General features: G+C 56.6%; 1 protein-coding gene across 2 annotated transcripts; it reads left to right on the forward strand.

Annotated features, from left to right (window-relative positions):
• Nucleotides 1-98: 98 nt before the first annotated feature.
• Nucleotides 99-15432, forward strand: SRF (serum response factor). 2 transcript variants are annotated; one of them, XM_058800886.1, is made up of 7 exons: nt 99-259; nt 4760-5026; nt 9990-10248; nt 12282-12401; nt 13078-13269; nt 13749-13825; nt 14089-15432. In XM_058800886.1, the coding sequence occupies exons 1-7, from the start codon at nt 215-217 to the stop codon at nt 14182-14184; spliced, it is 1056 nt and encodes a 351-aa protein (XP_058656869.1). In that variant the 5' UTR covers nt 99-214; the 3' UTR covers nt 14185-15432. The 2 variants fall into 2 exon arrangements, with proteins under 2 accessions (XP_058656869.1, XP_058656868.1); XM_058800885.1 differs by lacking the exon at nt 99-259 and adding an exon at nt 2990-3433.
• Nucleotides 15433-19247: the final 3815 nt, after the last annotated feature.

Below are 19247 nucleotides of genomic sequence, written 5' to 3' on the forward strand. Positions count from 1 at the left end.
CAGCCTCACCTGGGGCTCTCCCCCCCCCCCCACACACACTCCTGAGCTGCATTTAAGCTCAAGCCTGTGCTTTTAGGTTTGTTTTAAGCAAGCTTGTAGGTGTTCCTGTTTTGGCCTTGCCTCTAGCCCTGTCTTCTAGGTACACATAGTTGCTTTATTATTCAGTCAGGATTTTGGCTGTATCTCACAACCAAGTGGATGCTGGATTTACTCCATGGCTTGCCCTGTGGATGCCAACACCTTTTGCTGCTCTGCTCAGGTACTGTGGGTTTATTATACCTGTTCATGAGGACCTGCGGTCACCCCTCAGGGAGCAGCCCCATTCCCGCACCTGTCTGTTGGCCACAAAAAAAAAAACAAATTAAGAAAGGCCATAACCTAGTTTTAGTACCTCTGTTCTAGTTGTTACTGCTCATAGAAGAGATCTGACTGTTAAAAAAAGAGCAGCTAAGTGTAGTCAGCAGCAGTCAGAAAAAACAGCTGGAGTATCAATAGTAGGATGATCAGGAACAGGATGGAAACCACCACATCCCCAGCACCCTGCTGGAATATGGATGAAGAGCTGGAAAAGGATGAAGCACTTGTTGCAATGGTCTAGAGAGGATTGAAAAGGGGATGTAGAGGGCTGGGGTCACGCTGGCAGCAGGATCTGTGCTCCTGTGGAGCTGCCAGGCAGCTTGTCTGGAGGGAATTTTGGGGGAATTTTAAGAGACTTTTAAGTGTACTGTCAAGTGCTGTGCCCTAAAGCTGTGTTTAAACAGGGCTAGAAATGGGAATTTTATGATGTGGGGGTTGTAAATAAGACAATTCCTGAAGGCTGGCAACTTGCTTTAAGCTGCTTCCAGTTGTCAGTGGCTGCCGGTTTGGTAAAGGGAAGACCTGCTGGTGACTTGTGTCCTGTGGGTGATGGTGGCCTGGGGACAGGGCTTGGCTCTCCAGCATGGGCCTGGCTGCCTTGGTGGGAGATTGGCATGCCAGGAAGATGGGGCAGGCTGAAGCTCTGGGTCTGGGTGCCTTGGTGAGAGATTGGCATGCCAGGAAGCCGGGGCAGGCTGAAGCTCTGGGCCTGTTCAGAGCACAAGGACGGGCATCATCCATAGGATGAGGCTTGGGAAGGAAAGGACTGGAGCAGAAGGGATGAGCCAGGTCTCACCTTTTGCCTGTGTAGACACTCCTGCAGCTTGGGAGTAAAAGGCCTTGCAATTGGAAGGCCCAGGGAAGAGAAGGAGGAAAGGAGTGTGTAGCTCTCCCATGAGCAAGAGGAAACCAAATCCTGCTACCTGCAGTGACTGCACGCTCGTGCTGAGCAGGCAGACTGCGCTGGCTGAGGCCATCAGATCCATGTGCTCATTGTCCCCAGCCAAAGTGGTGTCCCCAGCCCGGCTGAGGGTCCTGCTGACCCTTCCCCAGCCCGGCAGGACACGGCCAGGCCTCGGTCTCACCTGTGCCAGGTGTAGTTTGTGCTCAGCTCGAGGGGAGGGTGGCCAGGGCATGTGATGGGAGGCATGTGAGTTCCAGCAGCCGTGCTGGGAGCTATAAATGGCATGTGTGCTCACTGGAGGAGCATGGCTGGCGGGAGGAGGGGGAGGCGGCGGTGGCAGGCAGGGGGGTGTTGGGGTTTGCAGTTACTCCCTTGCTCTGTAGGAGCTTGGCCCTGGGCTGTGGGGGACAGCTGTGAGGGCTGGTGCTGGGCGTGCGTGTCCTCTGAGGGATGAGGCAGATATGGAAAGGGCCCGTGCGAGCTGCTGAGCGCTCCATGGGTGCTGCAGAGCTCCAGGAGACAAAACGGGTCTGTGGCCAGACCACTGTTGCCAAAGGTGGGGCCTTGCCCTGGGTTGCAGCTCCTTTTTGTAGGACAGCGTGTGGGAGACCCCCTTTTCTCAGCTAAGAATTCTCTGTCTGTCCTCACAGCTTTGGGCTCTGGAGCTGTGCCATCCCCTCCACCTTTGGTGACCTGTGTGTAGTGCGCCTTGCACACGGTTGTCCTTTGTGGGCTGTCCCTCTGCTCTGGAGCTCCTGGGTCACACCTGCACGGAGGATGTGACCTGTGCCAGGTGCTTGGAGCATCTGACGGGCATGAGCCAGGGTGTGACAGCCCCTTGCCACCTGCACAGGTGCTCTGTCCTACCCATGGGTGGCCGCGGTGCGGATCCACAGCCTCACCCCGTGCGGGTTTGAGGAGACCTGCGGCCCATCCTCTTGCACGGGACATCTTTTTCCTGTTTGCTAGTGATCAGCCTGTGCTTCAGCAATGTGTGTTTTGGACACATCTGCTCCACTCCTGTGCCCTGCACACCCCTGGGCACCCACGTCCTCTCGGCGCCTCGGCAGCCACCGGACACAAATGGACGGGACGTTGCCCCTTGCAGGCTGTGACAACAGCCGGGCTGCGGAGCTGCCTGGAGCACCGCTGGTGGCACCGCTGGTGGCACCGCTGGGAGCCGGGCGCGGTGGCGGAGCCACTCCCGGCTGGATGGATCCCGACGATGGCGAGGCACGCAATCCTTGAGACACGTGCTGAGTCCCCTACGAGGACCGTGCCCGGAGCTGGCGGCGAGAAGGGGCCCGGGGCAGGGCTGGCACCGGGGCTGTCCCCGCTCTCGTTCGCGGTCCCCGCCCCGGTCCGAAAGCCGGTCCGAGCGCCCCGCTGTCCCGGGCGGCGAGGTCCCTTTAAGAGCCGCCCTGCGTGTTCCAACCCGGGCGTGACGCGAGCACGGTCCGACCGTATGCAAATCAAACGCCAACCGGCGGCCAATGGGCGCCGGCGCTCGGCGGCTGCCAGCCAATGGGACGGCGCCTCCCGACGGGGCGCCGTCTCGCCCCATATAAGGAGCGCCTTCGCCATAAAAGGCAACATTGTATCGCTTTATATGGGGGCGGCGCGGCGCGGCGGGGGCGGCGGCGGAGCGGGGCCGTGAGCGCGGAGCGCGGCGGGGACATGGCGGGGCCGGCCTGACCCGGCCCGACCCGACCCGCGCTCGCCGCCGCGATGTTGCCGAGCCAGGCCGGGGCCGGGAACGGCGCCGCCGCCGCGCTGGCCCGCGGCTCTGGGCTGGGCCGGTCGCCGGTGCCGCGTGGGGCGAACGGCGGCGGGGCGGCGGCGGGGGCGCCCGGGGGCTGCCTGAAGCGGGAGGCGCTGTACAGCGGCAGCGAGGGCGACTCGGAGTCGGCCGAGGAGGAGGAGCTGGGCGGCGAGCGGCGCGGCGTGAAGCGTGGCCTGGCCGAAGCGGCGGCGGCGGCAGCGGCGGCGGGGCCCGCGGCGGGAGCGGCGGCGGCGGCCGCCTACAGCGGCGGCGGGGGCGGCGGGGCCGTGAGCGGCGCCAAGCCCGGGAAGAAGACGCGGGGCCGGGTGAAGATCAAGATGGAGTTCATCGACAACAAGCTGCGGCGCTACACCACCTTCAGCAAGAGGAAGACCGGCATCATGAAGAAGGTGCGGCCCCGCGACTCCGGCCGGTGCGGGGGGGCGGCACGGTCCGGCCCGGGCGGGGATGCCGGCCGGCACCCACCTGTCCGCGGCGGTCCCGGCCCGGTCCGAGCGCCGAGCAGGCCGGCGGGCCGTGCCCGGAAACGGCGGCGGCTTCCCCGTGCCGCGGGCGGGACCGGGGGGGCGGCCCGGCACCAGCCCCTTCCGGGGGGCTGCGCGGGAGCCCCCGGCGGAGCTCGGGCACGGAGCCGGGAGCGGGAGCCCCCGGGGCCGCGGCATGCCGGTGTGCTTGGCGGTCGCCAGGCGTGTGATGTGTCTCGGGAGGCCCATCCCGGTGCAGCGTCCAGACTGTGCCGACCGGTGCCCTCGGGGTCCCTCGCTGGGAGCCGCCACCAAAACACCGAGTGTTTGGTGGCACAGCTGGACTGCCCTGCCCCCGGTAGGACCGGCTGCTTCGGCCGTGGAAGGGACCGACGCCACGTCTCGGCCGGTCCAGAGTGCTGTGTGTGGTTCCTGGTGTGCAAAGACAGATTAGAAACTTGGGGGATTTTGGATGCTGCTGGCTGATCTGCATCCCTGGTGGTGCTCATAGCATCTTCTGAACAACTGGGTAGTGCTGCATGGCAGCTCAGCTGGGCATCCTGCACACCGGGAAGGTGGGAATGGGTGTGAGGTACTGCTGGGCACATCCTGGAGGTCCGGGACCACGGGGCATGGAATGAGGCAATCCTATCTGTAGAAGCTTTTATGAGGCCACTGGGTGTGCAGTGGTGGCATGTGAAGAGTGCACTTCCTAGTGCACAGGTATTCCTCACCTGCGGCATGGTGGCCTCACTGCAGGAATGCTTGGGTGCAGCTGTGCTCAGAGGTCTGGAGCCTGAGAGGGAAATCTGGGTCGAAGCCTGGATGGGGTGTTGGTGAGGGGAATGAGGTAGCAAAAGTGTGTGCCAAGTAACATCACTGAGGGTGAGGTGAGGGAGGTATCCAGATGTGTGTGGAGGAGCCAGTAGGATTTCCAGAATGGAGACAATCCCGTGTCCCCATGTTGTCAGGCTACTGTACTGAGGGGACCACTCTACCCACGGCCTCTTGGCAGGCACATCCCCTAAGAGTGTGCTAAAGGGGATGGGAACACAGCATGGGGCAGTTCAACCTGTAGGGAGCCAGTCCTGGGTTGGTTTTAGAGGCCACAGCTCCTCTGGGGTGGCAGGGAACTGAAGCTGGTGGGAAGAGAAGGAGAGCCATTGTGGGAACATGCAGGGAGTCTTGTCCTGCACCGTGTGTTTTCCCTGTCACCTGTGACTCCCTGTTCTTCCCTTGTCCCTCTGGCAGGCCTACGAGCTCTCCACACTGACTGGCACTCAAGTCCTGCTGCTGGTGGCCAGCGAGACGGGCCATGTGTACACGTTTGCCACACGGAAGCTGCAGCCCATGATCACCAGCGAGACGGGGAAGGCGCTGATCCAGACGTGCCTCAACTCCCCGGACTCGCCGCCACGCTCGGACCCCACCACTGACCAGCGCATGAGTGCCACTGGCTTTGAGGAGACGGACCTCACCTACCAGGTGTCCGAGTCTGACAGCAGCGGGGAGACCAAGGTAATGCTGCTGGGCACCCAGGGAGGCCTGGGCTGTGCTGGGAGCCCTCATCATCCCCGTTGGGAGCTGAGGATGCGTCCCCTTTCACTGCCACTGCAGTGAGCTTGTGTTGTGTCATCCCAGGGCTGGCTGGCTCCTCGGCTGATAGTGGCGGCGATTGAGAGAGGGAGGGGAGTGGGCGGCAGGTATCCTGGTCCTGGCCCTTGCAGCATGGCTCCCCACTGGCCCAGCCCACCCCCCTGGCCAGCTTTCAGCACTGTTATCTCTCCCCAGGCGTCTCCATGCTCTCACACTCATTGATAAAAATTTGATTCTGCCTCCATGGCCTTATAAGGCCTGGTTTCCCTCGCCAGAGTCCCTGGCAGGGCCCCTCACATTCCTTATAAGCTGCAGCTGTCTCTTGCTTTGGTGCTGTTTTGGAAGGGGGCAGGGAGGACATGGGGAATGGAAACATTTGGCTGGACAGACCATTTCTGCTCCCTGCCTGTTGTCCCTGCAGACGCTGGCCCCTGCCTGCCCGTGTTACTTGTGGCCTTTTGCCCAGGGTGGCCTGGCTGTGGGTGCACGGTTGGGCAGAGTCAGCTTTTCTGCTGGAAGGGCCCTGTCTTGTCCCTGGATTCCCTGGCACTGTTCCTCTGAGCTGTCCCACATCCCTGCTGCTTCCTTTGCAGGCTGGTGCTCAGATCCACAGGTGCTTGGAGATGGGAGGCAGGGAAGCTTGTGGTGCAAGACTGGGATGCCATGCTGAATTTGGGGCTCTGCCACAGCTTCCCAGGCCTGTGTGCAGTTCTGCTGGGTGCTGGGAATTAGAACAGCCCTGCTGTGCCTGTGCTGGTGTCATGGGTACCAGGCTTGCTGCAAAAGTGTTCTTCCATTGGCCTTGTGGTAGGACCTCTCAGCTGTCCCTGCTCAAGCCACATTGTTGCCACGTAGTGGCCTCTAGACATTAAGCAGACAGCACCTGGAGACCTCTCTGCTGTAATTGCAAAGGTAGAGAGTGCAGCACTGAGACGTGCCCAGCATGTCTGGGGCTGCTGGGGTATTCAGCTGCCTGTTTCTGTGACAGCAAACAGCTTTGCTCACGGTGCTGCTGGTTACCCCCATTCCTCAGTGTCCACTGCCCCACATGTGTGCAGTGCTGCCCCAAGCAAAAGCTCAGCTGCTGCTGAGCCCTGAGAAGCATCAGCAGCCCCGGAGATCCCTGCAGGCAGAGGAGCTGTGGTGGGCCCAAGTGTGGCTGGAGTCTCTGTGCTGCAGCCCTTAACAGACCTTGAGAATGGCTCCTGCTGATGGGATCCCAGCAGCAGTCGTGGCTGTCCCAGTCTGTCATGCCTCTGGTTGCTGCTGTAAGCTGTGCCAGTCCTATCCAGCAGGCAAAGAAGCCTTCTAGCAGCAGCAATCTCTCCTTTGTGCAGCCTGTGTTTGTAAGGACTTGTGCCTCCTGGGCTTCTCCTGGATGAAAAGACAAGTCCTGTGGGCATTTCGTAATGAGACAAATTACCTGGCCTTGGCATGAGACTTGACCACATTCAATCCCTTTGTACTCTTCCTGGAAGCACTGCTAGTTGGCCCCAAGGGAACTGTGCCCTTGGGGTGCAGTTACTCTGCAGAGACCTTCTCAACACAACTTCTCTATTCTCAGTGTCTGATGCAACCCTGAAAGCTCCATCCCAGTGCCAGTGCTTAGTATGGGGTGCCTGGTGGCCACAGCCAGCATTTGATGAGAGGCTGGAGGAGCCCTATGGCCCTGTCTTCTGCTTGGCATTCTGAATAAATCCACCTCTGGCTGGCTGAGAGTTCATGTCAGAGCAAGCCCTGAGGCTGGGGACAAGGGCTGTCCTGTCTGCAGGACTGGAGGCCAGGTTGGTGGCTGGGCAGAGACCAGCTCAGTTCAGATAGACCAAGAAGTCTTCTGAGGATGAAAGGAGCCTGTGGATGGGCCATGCTGGGTGGCTGGGGCTTGCTGATGCACAAGTGGTGCACAGGCTGGGTTGCAGGTGTCTCACTGCAGGAGGTGGCAGGAGATTGGTGCCTGGACTGTCAGGTGCAGCCACATGGGATGCTCCAAAAGACACTCTGGCCTTGTGAGAACTCTGCTTCTCAGATCTCTGTATGGACAAAACCTGCTTGTGTTCAGTGCTGCAGCAGAGTGGGAAGAACAACACAGCCAGGCTGTCACCTGCAGTCAGCAGCCTGCTGATTATTCCTCTGTGCTACACCTGCAGCAGCTCTGAAATCCTCCTGCTGTGCCAGACCCAAACTCCCTGCTGTGGTGCTGGGACTGGGGCTTGCTGTACTTTTGAGAGCTGTATCCTCATGGTGATACCTCTGTCGTCTTTTGCAGGCCCCAAAGGACACTGCCTGTGTGCAGTCTCCTGGGTGTGCTTGTGTGGGAAAGGATATTTTGGAAGGAGCTCAGAGGCTCTAGATTGGGCTGAGAGCATGGGGAGTAGCCCTGATCTGGTAATCTCTCTGGAATGGGAAAACGTGGGACTTCCTACATCTGGAACACAGACCAGGTGTTGGAAACCAGACTGGGATTTCCCATATTCCTCTGAGGCTTGTCCTGCTACACCTGTGTAATAATTCTGTCTTGGTGTCTGGGCCATGCTGAATGGCATTGCCTCAGGCAGTCCCTAAAAGCTGTGGAGTGGGATCATTTCTGTCCCCAAGACCCTGCTGTGGCCCAGGATGGGCATCAGCTGGCCTGGTCTGTGCCCTGTGACCCCCTCATGCTGCAAAGCAGTGGTGAGGGTCTGTGCTGCACCTCTGCTGTGTGCTGCATCTCTGCTGTGTGCTGCTTCTGCAGACACTGAGGCTTGCACTGAGCTGGAATGGATGCAGCTGGATCAGGAAGGGAAGAGCTTTCAGGGCTGCTGTCCATGGCCCCTTGGGTGATGTCTGCTGAAGTGACCCTTGACTTGTCTCATGTATGTGGCCTGGGCTTTGCAGGGTGCTGAGAAGAGCCAAGGTGCCCAGGAGATCACTGAGAGTTATGAAGAGATGACAGTGAATGTCCAATCCCAAAGTCTCTCCCAGCTCTCTTCCTGTATTGGGACCTCTTGCTGCAGCCCAATAAAGATGGGAGGAATCTGAGTCTCAACAGGGTCAGAACAGGGAGGGCAGAGATGAGCTGTGCATGATTCAAGTCTGTTGCCACATCCTCTCTCCCAGTCTCTCTTTGTTTTGTACTGAGATTTGCCCTTGTGCTTCTAGGGAGCCCTGAGAATCTCCCTGAGTAGAGAGCTGTGAACTTTCTGGGATGCCTTCTCCAGGCCTGGGAGTCTGGAGTGTGACTGGGTGCTGAGTGCCCTGCCTGGCTGGGGGTTATATCTCATGGGTATACTACTCTACAGCTATAGTGGGCATGAGCAACCCTGGCTTTTCCAACTGGGAGCAGCACCTGTCCTGCCCAGCTCTGCTCTGGCTCCCTAGTGGGCTGGGGAGAGCTCTGCCCTGTCACCCACATGGGGAGGGCACCCAGAGCCTCCCATGTCCCATGTGGGATGGCAGGAGTTTGTGGTTGAGCTAATGGAAAGTGCCTCTGCTGGGCTCTGCTCCGTTATCACGTGCCTCTGCTAATTTGGACTTCAGGGACCGCGGTGCCAAGGCAGAGGGGTGTTGCTCTCCTCCCTCCCTGGGCCCTGGGGCACGACTGAGTGCCTGGGATTGGATCCCCCTGTCCAAAATGGGCTGCCTTCCCTTTTTTAGCTGTTGGTTGAGCTGTGAATTCCTTGCTCCTGGCAGCTTGACAAGCTGGGAACAAGGCTTAGCACGTGGGAGAGCTGGGCCCACCAGCTGCAGTGGGAGGGGTGGGAGTGTGGCAGCCTTAACTCTTGCCAGGCGTGCTGGCAGCTGTGTCAGGGCACGGGGACAGCAGGCTGCCTGTGCTCTGTGACACGGGCTCCTGTGAAGCAGGGCATTCTCAGTGTGCTCCTGGCCAGGTGAGCGGGGCAGCAGAGGAGCCATGGGCACCCTGGGTGTTCCAAAGGGGATTTGGGGGATGGAGGGAAGTTGGGTGAGGTGTGACTGCCAGAGGCAGCAGGAGTCATGCTGGGCTTGGTTGGTTCCTGCAGATCCAAGGCACATCCAGCCACATGCTTTGTGGCTGTGGAAACCAAAGTGTTGCTGCAGCTTGGCACACCCATTCCACCCTCGTGGAATTCCACCCTTGTTCCCACACCTGGGATGCCAGTGTTGGCCTGGTCTCTCAGGCCAGTGTGGACCCAGCACAGAGCCCTTTCCTGGTGCTCAGCTCCTCTGGCAGTGCTGTCCTCTGACACTCCTTGCAGGACCGTGCTGGCTGCAGTGAACACTGGGGGGTCCTTTGGAAGCATTTGCCTCACGCCCATCTCCTGCCAGTGGGTTGGCACATAGGTACTTCCTGCAGTCATGTTCTCCTGGCCTCTGCTTTAGGAGATGTGTGGAGGCATTCCCCAGCGCCTGCCAAAGCTGCTCTCAGGGCTGGGTTAGGGCCTCCCAGGTTTGCCTTTAGTCACCTCTCCCCTGTCGCTTCCAGCGTACAGCTGCTTTTAAGAGCCGGTTCTCCGCGTGTTTCCTGCCTTAAGGGAAGTGGTGTGTGTTCCTGACAGGAGACTCTATGCCTTTATATTTGTCGCTGCAAGGGCTGCTTTTGCCTGGTGTGTGCCAAAAAGAGGCTATTCTCTTCTTAGACATTTTGGGGACTCCTGGGGACTGGAACGGTTGCTTTGTCCCCTGGTGTGTTGTAGGGAGGGCTCTCAGGGGACCTCTGTGGCCCTGGGCCAGCATCTACAGTTTATGTGGAGCTCTCTCCAGCTCTCCTCATGTTTGTGCAAGCAGCTCTTCTCTGCTCCCCTGGCTCTGCTCCATGTGCTGGCAGCAGGCTGTGGGGGGTATGGTTTGGAAAGGGGATGATGCAACCTGCAGAACCTGGTTTGGTCTCAGGGGCTGGTGCGAGCTGTCACAATGTCTCCCTTTGCAGGATGCCCTGAAACCCGCGTTCACTGTCACCAACCTGCCGGGAACAACGTCCATCCAGACAGCCCCGACCACCTCGACCTCCATGCAGGTCAGCAGTGGCCCGTCATTCCCCATCACCAATTACCTGGCGCCAGTGTCTGCCAGCATCAGCCCCAATGCCGTCACCAGTGCCAACGGGACAGTGCTGAAGACTACTGGAGCCAGTGCAGTGACGTCTGGGGGCCTCATGCCGATACCCACTGGCTTCACCCTCATGTCAGGTCAGTGCCTTAGGGACTGAGGGCTGTGTTCATCCATCTCTGCACCTGGAGTGTGTTGCTGTTCTCTCCTAGTGGCAGCAGGGAAGCAGAGTGGTTGCTGCTGTAAGGTGAGCCTGGCTGTGTATCCATACTCAAACCCAGTGGCTGGAGAAGGGTCATGTAGTGAGTGTTTCTTTAGAGAGCTGCCTGCTGGCCTTGCTGCTGGGAGGTGGTAGGGAGCTGGGACCCTAGGGCAGCACCAGGAAGCCTGGAGGGAGTGAAAAGAGCTGGTGATGATGAAGCCTTTCTTTCTCTCTCCTTTCAGCAGGTGCTTCCCTTTCTCTGGGGACCCCTGCCATTTCTCTCACTCACTCACAGCTGCACTCCCTGGCTCTTTGCAGCCAGCAGGGCCAGCTGGTCATGGGTACAGCAGGCACAGCAGACAGTCTTCCACATCCCTGCCAGAGCTAGAGGGCATATTGTATCGCTGACAGGTCAGCACTCGCTTCTCCTCCTGTTCTTGCTAGAGATGGGGGAATGGAGGTGTCTCTGGGTCTGGCCACAGAGCTGACCCCTGACTCTGGGAGCTCAGAGGAGGCAGAGCACAGGGAGCCCTGGCTGGGAAGACAGGGCAGAAAATGCTTGACATAAGCAGGAGCGGCATCCTGGGGGATGCAGACCAAGGCAAGCAGCAGATTTTCAGTCTCATGCCCCAGGGCTTGGCCTGTGACTACCAAAGGCAGGAGAGGCAGGTCCCTAGTGCAGCTGGGCTGAGGATGCTGGAGGGGTACTACAGGAGCTGAGGTGCCCAGTGGTTGTTTGAGTGCTGGCATTTGGCTCTGAGCAGCTGCCCTTGCTTCTGTGTTTGTATCTGCAGTCAGCCCCTGAATCATAGTGCAGAGGATAGGGTAGGGCAGACCCAGAGCAGAGTAATGGTGCTGCTCTGCTATCTTGTGTGCACTGTCCTTTGTAGGAATTTCTTCTTGTTCTGAGTTAAGGCTGTCCAGGTGTTTGTTCTTGGGCTGGGCCTGTTCCTGGATGGAGTTTCAGAGTGGGACTGAGCTTTCTGTGGTGGCATCCATCATTGAGGAGCAATGCTGAGTGACACAGTATTTCTCATGTCCTGCCTGTTTGTGCCTAAGTCCATGATTCTGCTAACTCCTGTGCTTTCTTGGAATGCTTAAGGCTCCTGGGGGCCTGGGCAGACAGCAGGCTCCCATTCAAAGGAACTGGATTTCCCTTGTGATCTGGAGGAGGAGAATTAACTGATGTGTGTCTCTGGGGTGTGATATGTGGGGAAATGCCCAGTCTGAGCAAGCTGGCCAGTGATTCTTGCTCTCTGGCATCCCTTGCTCTTCCCTCTGGAGGCAGGACCTCAGTCTTAGGAGACCTTGCTGTGCCAAGCTGTGTTTCTGGATCTGCAGTGCTTTGCAGGGAGTGGTCTGGGGCAGAGGCTGTGTGGCTCTGGGATGCACACCATGAGACCAGCTGTTCTCTAATCCCTCTGTAGGGCACTGTAATGCTCTTAAGGTCACAAGAGGGGTGAGAGCTGCACCCTGAGTGCCCTGTGGAGGATGGAGCTGGGCTCCAGAGTGTGAAGGCAGCAGAGCCCAGCTGGTGTGGGCATTTGGGCTCTTGTGGTTCCACTTTTTGCAGCAAGGTGATCCTTGCAGAACTGGCTCCTCTGGGGAGGAGAGGCTAGGCCGTCTCCTCCCAACATCTGTTCTGTGTCTTGGTGGAACCAGGAATGGCAAGGAGGATCCCAGATGTTCTTGAATCACAGCTGGGAATTGGGCAAAAGCTGTTGTGGCCTTGTCTTCACTCTTGGAGCTTTGTAGGCCAGTTAACCCCTTCTTGGCCCACATGCCAGGAAAGAGCAGGTTTTGGTCTCTGGTTTCTGCCACACACTGCTGCTGTGTAGCCTCCTCCGGTACAGCACAGAGTGGTGCTGTGGAGCTGTGAGCAGCCAGAGAAGGACTGGGGGGCTTTCACGTGGCCCAGAGTGCCTGAATCCCTGTGGAGCCACGGGCTGACAGGCTCCTCTCTCTCCCCAGGTGGTACCATGGCGCAGCAGGTTCCAGTCCAGGCAATCCAGGTGCACCAGGCCCCGCAGCAAACGTCTCCCTCTAGTGACAGCAGCACTGACCTTACCCAGACCTCTTCCAGTGGAACAGGTACCGATAACCACCTTCTGTTTGCCTTCCTCACCACTGCTGGAAACACCTCACACCAACCAGCCTCACGCCTGCTCCCTGGCCAGTTTCCTTCTTCAGGCCAGCTCTATCCAAGGCTGACAGTTTCCCAGGTGTATGGATCCCTGTTGCCAGCTGCTGTGCTACACTGTATCCTATGTAGGCATAGGGGACCTTACAGGGGATTTCAGAGCCTCTCCAGATACATCATCTGCCCTCACTTGCAGCCTGGAGCTGGGAACAGGTTGCTGAGTTCTCAGGGGGTTTCTTAGTGAGCCAGCATTGCCTTTAGCACAAGGCATTGTCTTACATCTGCTTGAGACTTTTACTGTCTATGCAGAAGGCATCTCTTTGTCAGCAGAATCTGAGTTCAGGTGCCTGGATGCAGGCTGAATCTAGTTCAACAGCTCTATTAAAGTTTCATCTGGGAATTGAGACACAAGTTGAATTTAGTCCTGGGATGTTTGGCCACTGTGTTTTCCTGCCCCTTCATACTCATGAAAGGAGAAGTTTGAGCTCTGCTTGATCTCTGGGGTGGCAGACAGAGCTGGCTGTCTCCATGAGCTGTGCCCCAGCAGGTGGCTGGGGTGGTGCTGAGCAGGCAGGTGAGCGTGGCAGGTTCCTTTTTGTGCTCACATGTGCTGTGTCCCGCTGGCAGTGACCCTCCCAGCGACCATCATGACGTCGTCGGTGCCAACCACGGTGGGCGGCCACATGATGTACCCCAGCCCGCACGCGGTGATGTACGCGCCCACCTCGGGCCTGGCCGACGGCGGGCTCGCCGTGCTCAACGCTTTCCCGCAGGCGCCCTCCGCCATGCAGGTGTCCCACGGACAGGTCCAGGATCAGGGTAAGGCAGCTCCCTGAGAGGACACTGACACCCTGGTTTTTCTCATCCCATGTGTATTTATGCTGTATCACAAAGGGTTTTCTTCCCAGCGGTGCTGGTGGCCGCACAAAGGCCTGGCAAGGGTGATGCTTGATGTGTGTTTTTAGGTCTTGCCGTTCTCTTGTGCAAAGGATTGCACGAGCTGTTGATGGGTAAAAAGGAGGGTGAGGGTTTCTGGGATGGGCAGGCAGCACAGGGAGCCAGGAGGGTCTGGAGAGGGGGGCAAAGTAGCATGAAGCCACAGGCAAGACTTGGATTCAGGCCTTGTGCCTGCTTCTCCCAGCCACATTCACTAGTTTTCCAAATGCTTTCTTCTGGAATGTCTCCATGTGTGCAGATAGGCAGCTTTGTCATTGAGTAACTCCATACAGCTCAGATAAAGGATCCATGGGGGAACCCTTCTTAGGGGACAGTGTCATTTGTGCTTCTCTCTGTGGCAGGTGGCGTCCCCCAAGTGTTCCTGACAGCCCCATCAGGCACGGTTCAGATCCCAGTCTCAGCTGTCCAGCTTCACCAGGTAGGCACAGAGTAGTACTTGCAGGTGTGTGCAGGGCTTATTCTTGCTCTTCTGCCTGCACATCCTTTGTGTGTCTGGCCAGACCTGGCTGGGTAGGATCAGTGCTCAGGTTTGGGAATGTGCTCTGTGCTACCCACCCTTGGGTGAGGGAGTCTCATCCTCCTTGAATGGGTGCCCGGGAAGGACAGTGCCCCCTGGCTGCTGGCACACACGGTCTCAGGGCGTGCTGTCCCCCAGTGGTTCCTCCTCCCTTCTCTCTCTAGATGGCTGTCATCGGGCAGCAGAGCAGCAGTGGCAGCAGCCTGACGGAGCTGCAGGTGGTCAACTTGGACACCTCACACAGCGTCAAGAGTGACTGAGAGGCCTCTGCTGCCGGCCTTCTGTTTTCTGGCTTGTCATGCCAGTGTCGGGGCTGGCAGCAACTCCTTCTCGTACAGACTGCACCAGTTATTTATTGTTGCCTTTTCACGTTTCCTTCATCCACACATGCACACACACACACGCACTCACCCACCCCCACACACACAGGCATGCGCGTGGGGCTGCAGGAGCCACCCTGGTTGGAGCCGTGCTGGGGCCGCGCAGGGCTTGGGGCATTTGGATGCTGCAATAGCTGTGCTTGTCTCACGCCAGCCAAAGAAATTTGTCTTTTGAGGGAGGATCGCTCTGCACTGTAAATAAATGCAGGCTATTCCCAGCTGGAGGCTCTGGCTCCTTCTGGGTGCTCTGAGTCACCTTGCCCATGAGTATTTACTCTGCGTGGGGCTCAGCTTTAGACCCGGAGCCGTGGTGCAGGTGCAGCTTGGAGCAGCAGAGTGGGTTGTGGCTGTGCTGCTGGCCTCAGCAATGTGCCTTTGTGGGGGTGACAGGTCCTGGCCACAGCAACTCACCCTGGGCTCCGGACAGGAGACAAGGGCCAGCTTGCATGTGCATCTCTGGGCCTGCATGCCCTCTCCCCAGAGGGCAGGACGCAGCTGATGGCACGTGGCCCTGTCCTCCTCGTATGCACTACAGTGAGCCCTCTGCCCTCAGTGCCTCCTCGCTGGGCTGCCTGGCACATTTACAGCCTGACTGGCCCTGCCCTGGCGGCTGCCCTTGCACAGGTGAGGTGGTGAGAGAGATGCCCAGGAACACAAAGATGCCCTGGAGGGGCCTCAGGGGCCCTGTGCTCTGCTCAGCCCCGCACTCTCAGCCCTTGCACTGCTTCTGGACTCCATACACCCAGGGGAACGTGGCTGGGTCTGTCCTACATCCCCCTGCAGCTCCAGCCAGCGCTTTCTAAATTTCTGTATCTGATGCAAGGTGGAAAAACAACTCAAATGTCAAAGGGAAGAGCCCGTGGGGCACTGAGCTGCTGGGCAGGTGGCAGGCTCTTCCTCTGAGCACCAGGGTGACCTGCAGGCCATCCTGGGCTGTGGGGGAGCAGCTGTGATGCCTGTATAGAGGCTCAGCAAGGCTGGGGGAGAAGGGCTGGGGCATGCTTGGTCCTGCATGGGAATTGCTGTGAATGGCTCTGCTACCTAGCCCTGTCCCTGGAGGGAGAGTGAGCAAGTGAGAGAAGCTGCTGAACCCTTAGGGGAAGAAGCAGCTACTGTAACTTTTTTTTTTTTTTTAAGTTAAAAGACAAAAGAAGCCTTGGAGAGAAAAAAAAAAAAAAGAAAAAAAGAAAATTACTTTATTTTTCTAAGTGTTAAACTCAGTATTTATGTAATTCTTTAAGGAATAAAAGTTTGGCTCCTGTACAGTTTTAATGGGGTTTGTACCAGGGGGATGGGAGAGGGGTGGGTGGGTGGGCACGGAGGCAGGAAAGGGGCCTTGCTTTTGAGTTTGTATTGTAACCTTGGACATGTTCCCTCAGCATTAGCGTTTAAGCTGCACTCTCCATCCACCAGCATGTGCCAGGGATCAAGCTGAACCGAGTGGGATGCTTGTTTCCTACTTAACTGTAACGAGGACTTCCTACCCATACTTTTGGGCTTAATGGGCAGAAGTCAAGTGAAGACCAGCAGTGGTCTCTGGAAGTGGTAAACCCTTTCCTCAGAAGCAGGCAGTTTGCAGTGTGCCCCGGAGCCAGAGGTGGGCTGGGTTTTCTGCTGACCACCCTGTTCACTTCTGGTCCAGGGACCTACAGCTGTTCTGTCACTGTCACTGCTCTTGTCACGGAGCAGTGGTGCCTGTGACTGCCTAAGGGCCATGGGTGTCCCCAGTCCTCCCTGTGGTGAGTGACCAGCAGTGGCTAATCCCTGTTCTCCCTGCTTGCTGTGCAGGCAGCATCTCCTGAACTCCTGGGTGACAATCTGGGCTGTACTTCCCCCTCTGCAGCTATTCTGCAATGCACAGATGGGGACAGGTCTCCTCCAAGCTCCCTGGGCAAAGAATTCCCACAAGAGCCTTTCAGCCTTTGATCTATCAGCAGCCTGGGAAGGGCTCGTGGGGAGTGGAGTGGCCCATCTGGTGAGGGTGATGTTGCATGCTGCCCCCCCTTAGAATTCTTGCTCTGAGAGTGATGCAAACCCTGCAGCTCAGAGCATGTGGGAGTGCTGAGCCATGTCCCATGGCTCAGTGTAGGAAAACTGCTCCGTGATGCTTCCAAAACCACATAGATACCTAGGAGTTCATCCAGGGAGAAGTGTGGGATCAGAGTTTGCATTGTCCTTTGCCCCAGCACATCACTGTGGCCTGGCTTTGCTCTGCTTTGCTTCTGCTGGCACTATGGAGCAGAGCTGTTGGGCCAGAAGGGCAGGAGAGCCCCTGCTGCTACAGGGTGTGTGACTGCATCCCCTCCCTGGCTCCCCAAAGGCAACTGCTGGTTAAACGCTAATGGTGTATTTTATTTAAGTGCAGACTTGTAAGAACACTTGTGTATCAGGGATGAAATGGCATTTATTGTGTGGTGACATTTTTAGTTCATTTTACTGGTTTGAGGGATGTGTGTGCGCGCGTGTGTGTGTGTGTGTACGCATAAGTGTGTGTGGGATTATTTTTTTTTTTCCCCTCCAGTTTCCAGGGTTGTGTTTCTGGAAGGATGTGGAAGTAATCACAGTACTATGTACAGAGCTTTCTTTTGTATTAAAAAAAAACTTACTCTTTCAATAAATGTTATCATTTTGTGCACAGATTTGGGATCTTGACCATGCTTTGCCGGGAGAGGGTGACGCACACCCAAGGGGGATCATGGAAAAGAGGGGCTGCTCACAAAAGTTTCTGTCCCCACTGATTCCTGCACAGGTTATTCCTGATCACCTGGACTTATCCTCTGGAGTCTCAGCCTAATGTGTGGGCCAGAGCCTGACAGAAGTGCTGTGAGGGCTCTTTCCTGAAAGCTCTGGAACAATGCCCCTGGTGAGCAGGGCAGAGTGTCAGTCAAGAGAAATAAAAACCGGCAATGAGGAGAAATGGGGAATTTTGGAAAAGAACTTCTGCAGGGAATTTAAGTCTCCCTGTTCCTCCCTATTAACACCTAATTCATGGGTGTTAATAAGGAGGAACAGGGAGACTTAAATTCCCTGCAGAAAACTGCTATGAGAAGATATGGTAATATTCAAGATCAGTCTGCAGGGGCTTAGAAGCCAGATCAAGGACACATGGAGGCTCAGAAAAGTGTCCAAAGGTATGAATAAACCCAAAGGGAGAGGGGCTTATTGCAATTATCAGGGCTGTGGGGCCAGAGGATGCCAGCTAAAAATGCAGCTGCTGGCCTCTCCATAGCATCAGGTCCTGGAGCCAGTATAGTGTAAGGAAAGCTGAGCACTGATAAAAGTGCAGTTTGGAGAAGATACCTCAGGGGGGAAGAGGATTGTACAGAAAGTGCTTAGGAGCAGAAGACAGCTGAAATGGCTCTTTCCCCATGAGGAGGTGAGGTTGTACTTTTACATCACAAGCTCACTTTTAGCCCTGTGCCTACACAGGTGTGGCTTGTGGTTCAACACTACAAACACCCTCTCAGCACCAGCAATCCCAAATCACCGGTGCACAGGGGCCTGTGTGTCACTTACACACCATGGAGCAAGATACCACAGGTACAGAGCTTTACTTTTAGGATAAAAGACTTACTAAGCATGGTGTGGAGACCATCAAAGACATAAGCAGGCCATGTGAATACCACAGAAAACCTCTCCTTGTCACAAACAAGATGTCTTGGTAATTAACAGGGAAGGAAAATTACATATTAATTGAAAACAGAGATTTCCAGAGCATCTGGAAAGAAAGCATCAATAGCACCAACAGAGATCACATGTGCTAATGGAGAAATCAAGAGTTTGGCTAGGAAACACAAACCTTTACAATCCACCACTGGTGCCCACAGGTTTGGAGGATGGTCTCCACAAACTGATGCAGCACTGCACTGTTTTATCCAGCCTATAATTAATTGCAATTATATTGTTTGGATTAATTGCTGATTGCTATTGTAAAACATGGAAATTGTCTAATCCATTTCATTAGTAGTGAGAGTAGAAATTAGGCTGGGCACATACAAGTTGCTCCAGGATCAAATAAGAAAGCAAATTCTCATCTAGTTAGCTGATGATTTTAATGACTGTTTGTAATTTAAAACAAATCTTATCAGACTGATAGAAACTTGCACCCCAAGGAAGGGCAGTATGGACACAGGATAAGAATTTAGATTTTATGGTATGGGCATTTCAGATCAGTGTGACACCAGAGCTGGAAAGGAGCTGGAAACAGGCCAAACTTGTGTGCAGCTGGCTTCAGCTGGCTCTGCAGCAGCACAGAGAACAGGGCAGTGTCTCAGAGCCCCAAACCTGCCGGGAGCCAGCACAGCTGCCACTGAAGCCAGCAGGGTGGATGGAGGGTGGGTGCAGGGCTGGAACCACCCCAGGGCCAGAAGCCTGACATTGCTGCACTGTAATTCTTGATTAATGGTGCATTTGCAGTAATAATATTAGTGCTGACATGACATGCTTTTAGCCTTCCTGCCACCCATCCTGCTACAGCCCTTGATGAACACAACTAATCACCACAGAAATGGTACCAACACACAGCAGAGCATTACCAGCTTACCAAAAAGCAGCTTGCTCCAGCCGATCCCTTCTTCAGCTAGCAACTTCCATTTGTTCTCATTTCTAACATTAGCCAGGGGAATCAGAAGATATTCCAATCTTTCATCTTTTTCCATGGCTCGCCACCATTCCTGGTGTGGGGGAACAGCAGCTTTGTGACCCACGGGCACAGCCAGGCTGAGGTGCCAGCTCAGGCCTGGAACTGAAGGACGCTGTGGGGCAGCCAGCAGCGTTCTTGTGGCACATTCCCGATGGAATCCTGGGCTGCATCAGGAACTGCAGTGCCAGCAGGGCAGGGAGGTGATCCTGCCCCTCTGCTCAGCCCTGGAGTGCTGTGCCCAGTTCTGGGATCCTCAGGACAAGAGAGATGTGGAGCTCCTGGAGTGGGTCCCGCAGAGGGT

Source organism: Ammospiza caudacuta, chromosome 3 (assembly GCF_027887145.1).
Source record: "Ammospiza caudacuta isolate bAmmCau1 chromosome 3, bAmmCau1.pri, whole genome shotgun sequence".
NCBI lineage: Eukaryota > Metazoa > Chordata > Aves > Passeriformes > Passerellidae > Ammospiza > Ammospiza caudacuta.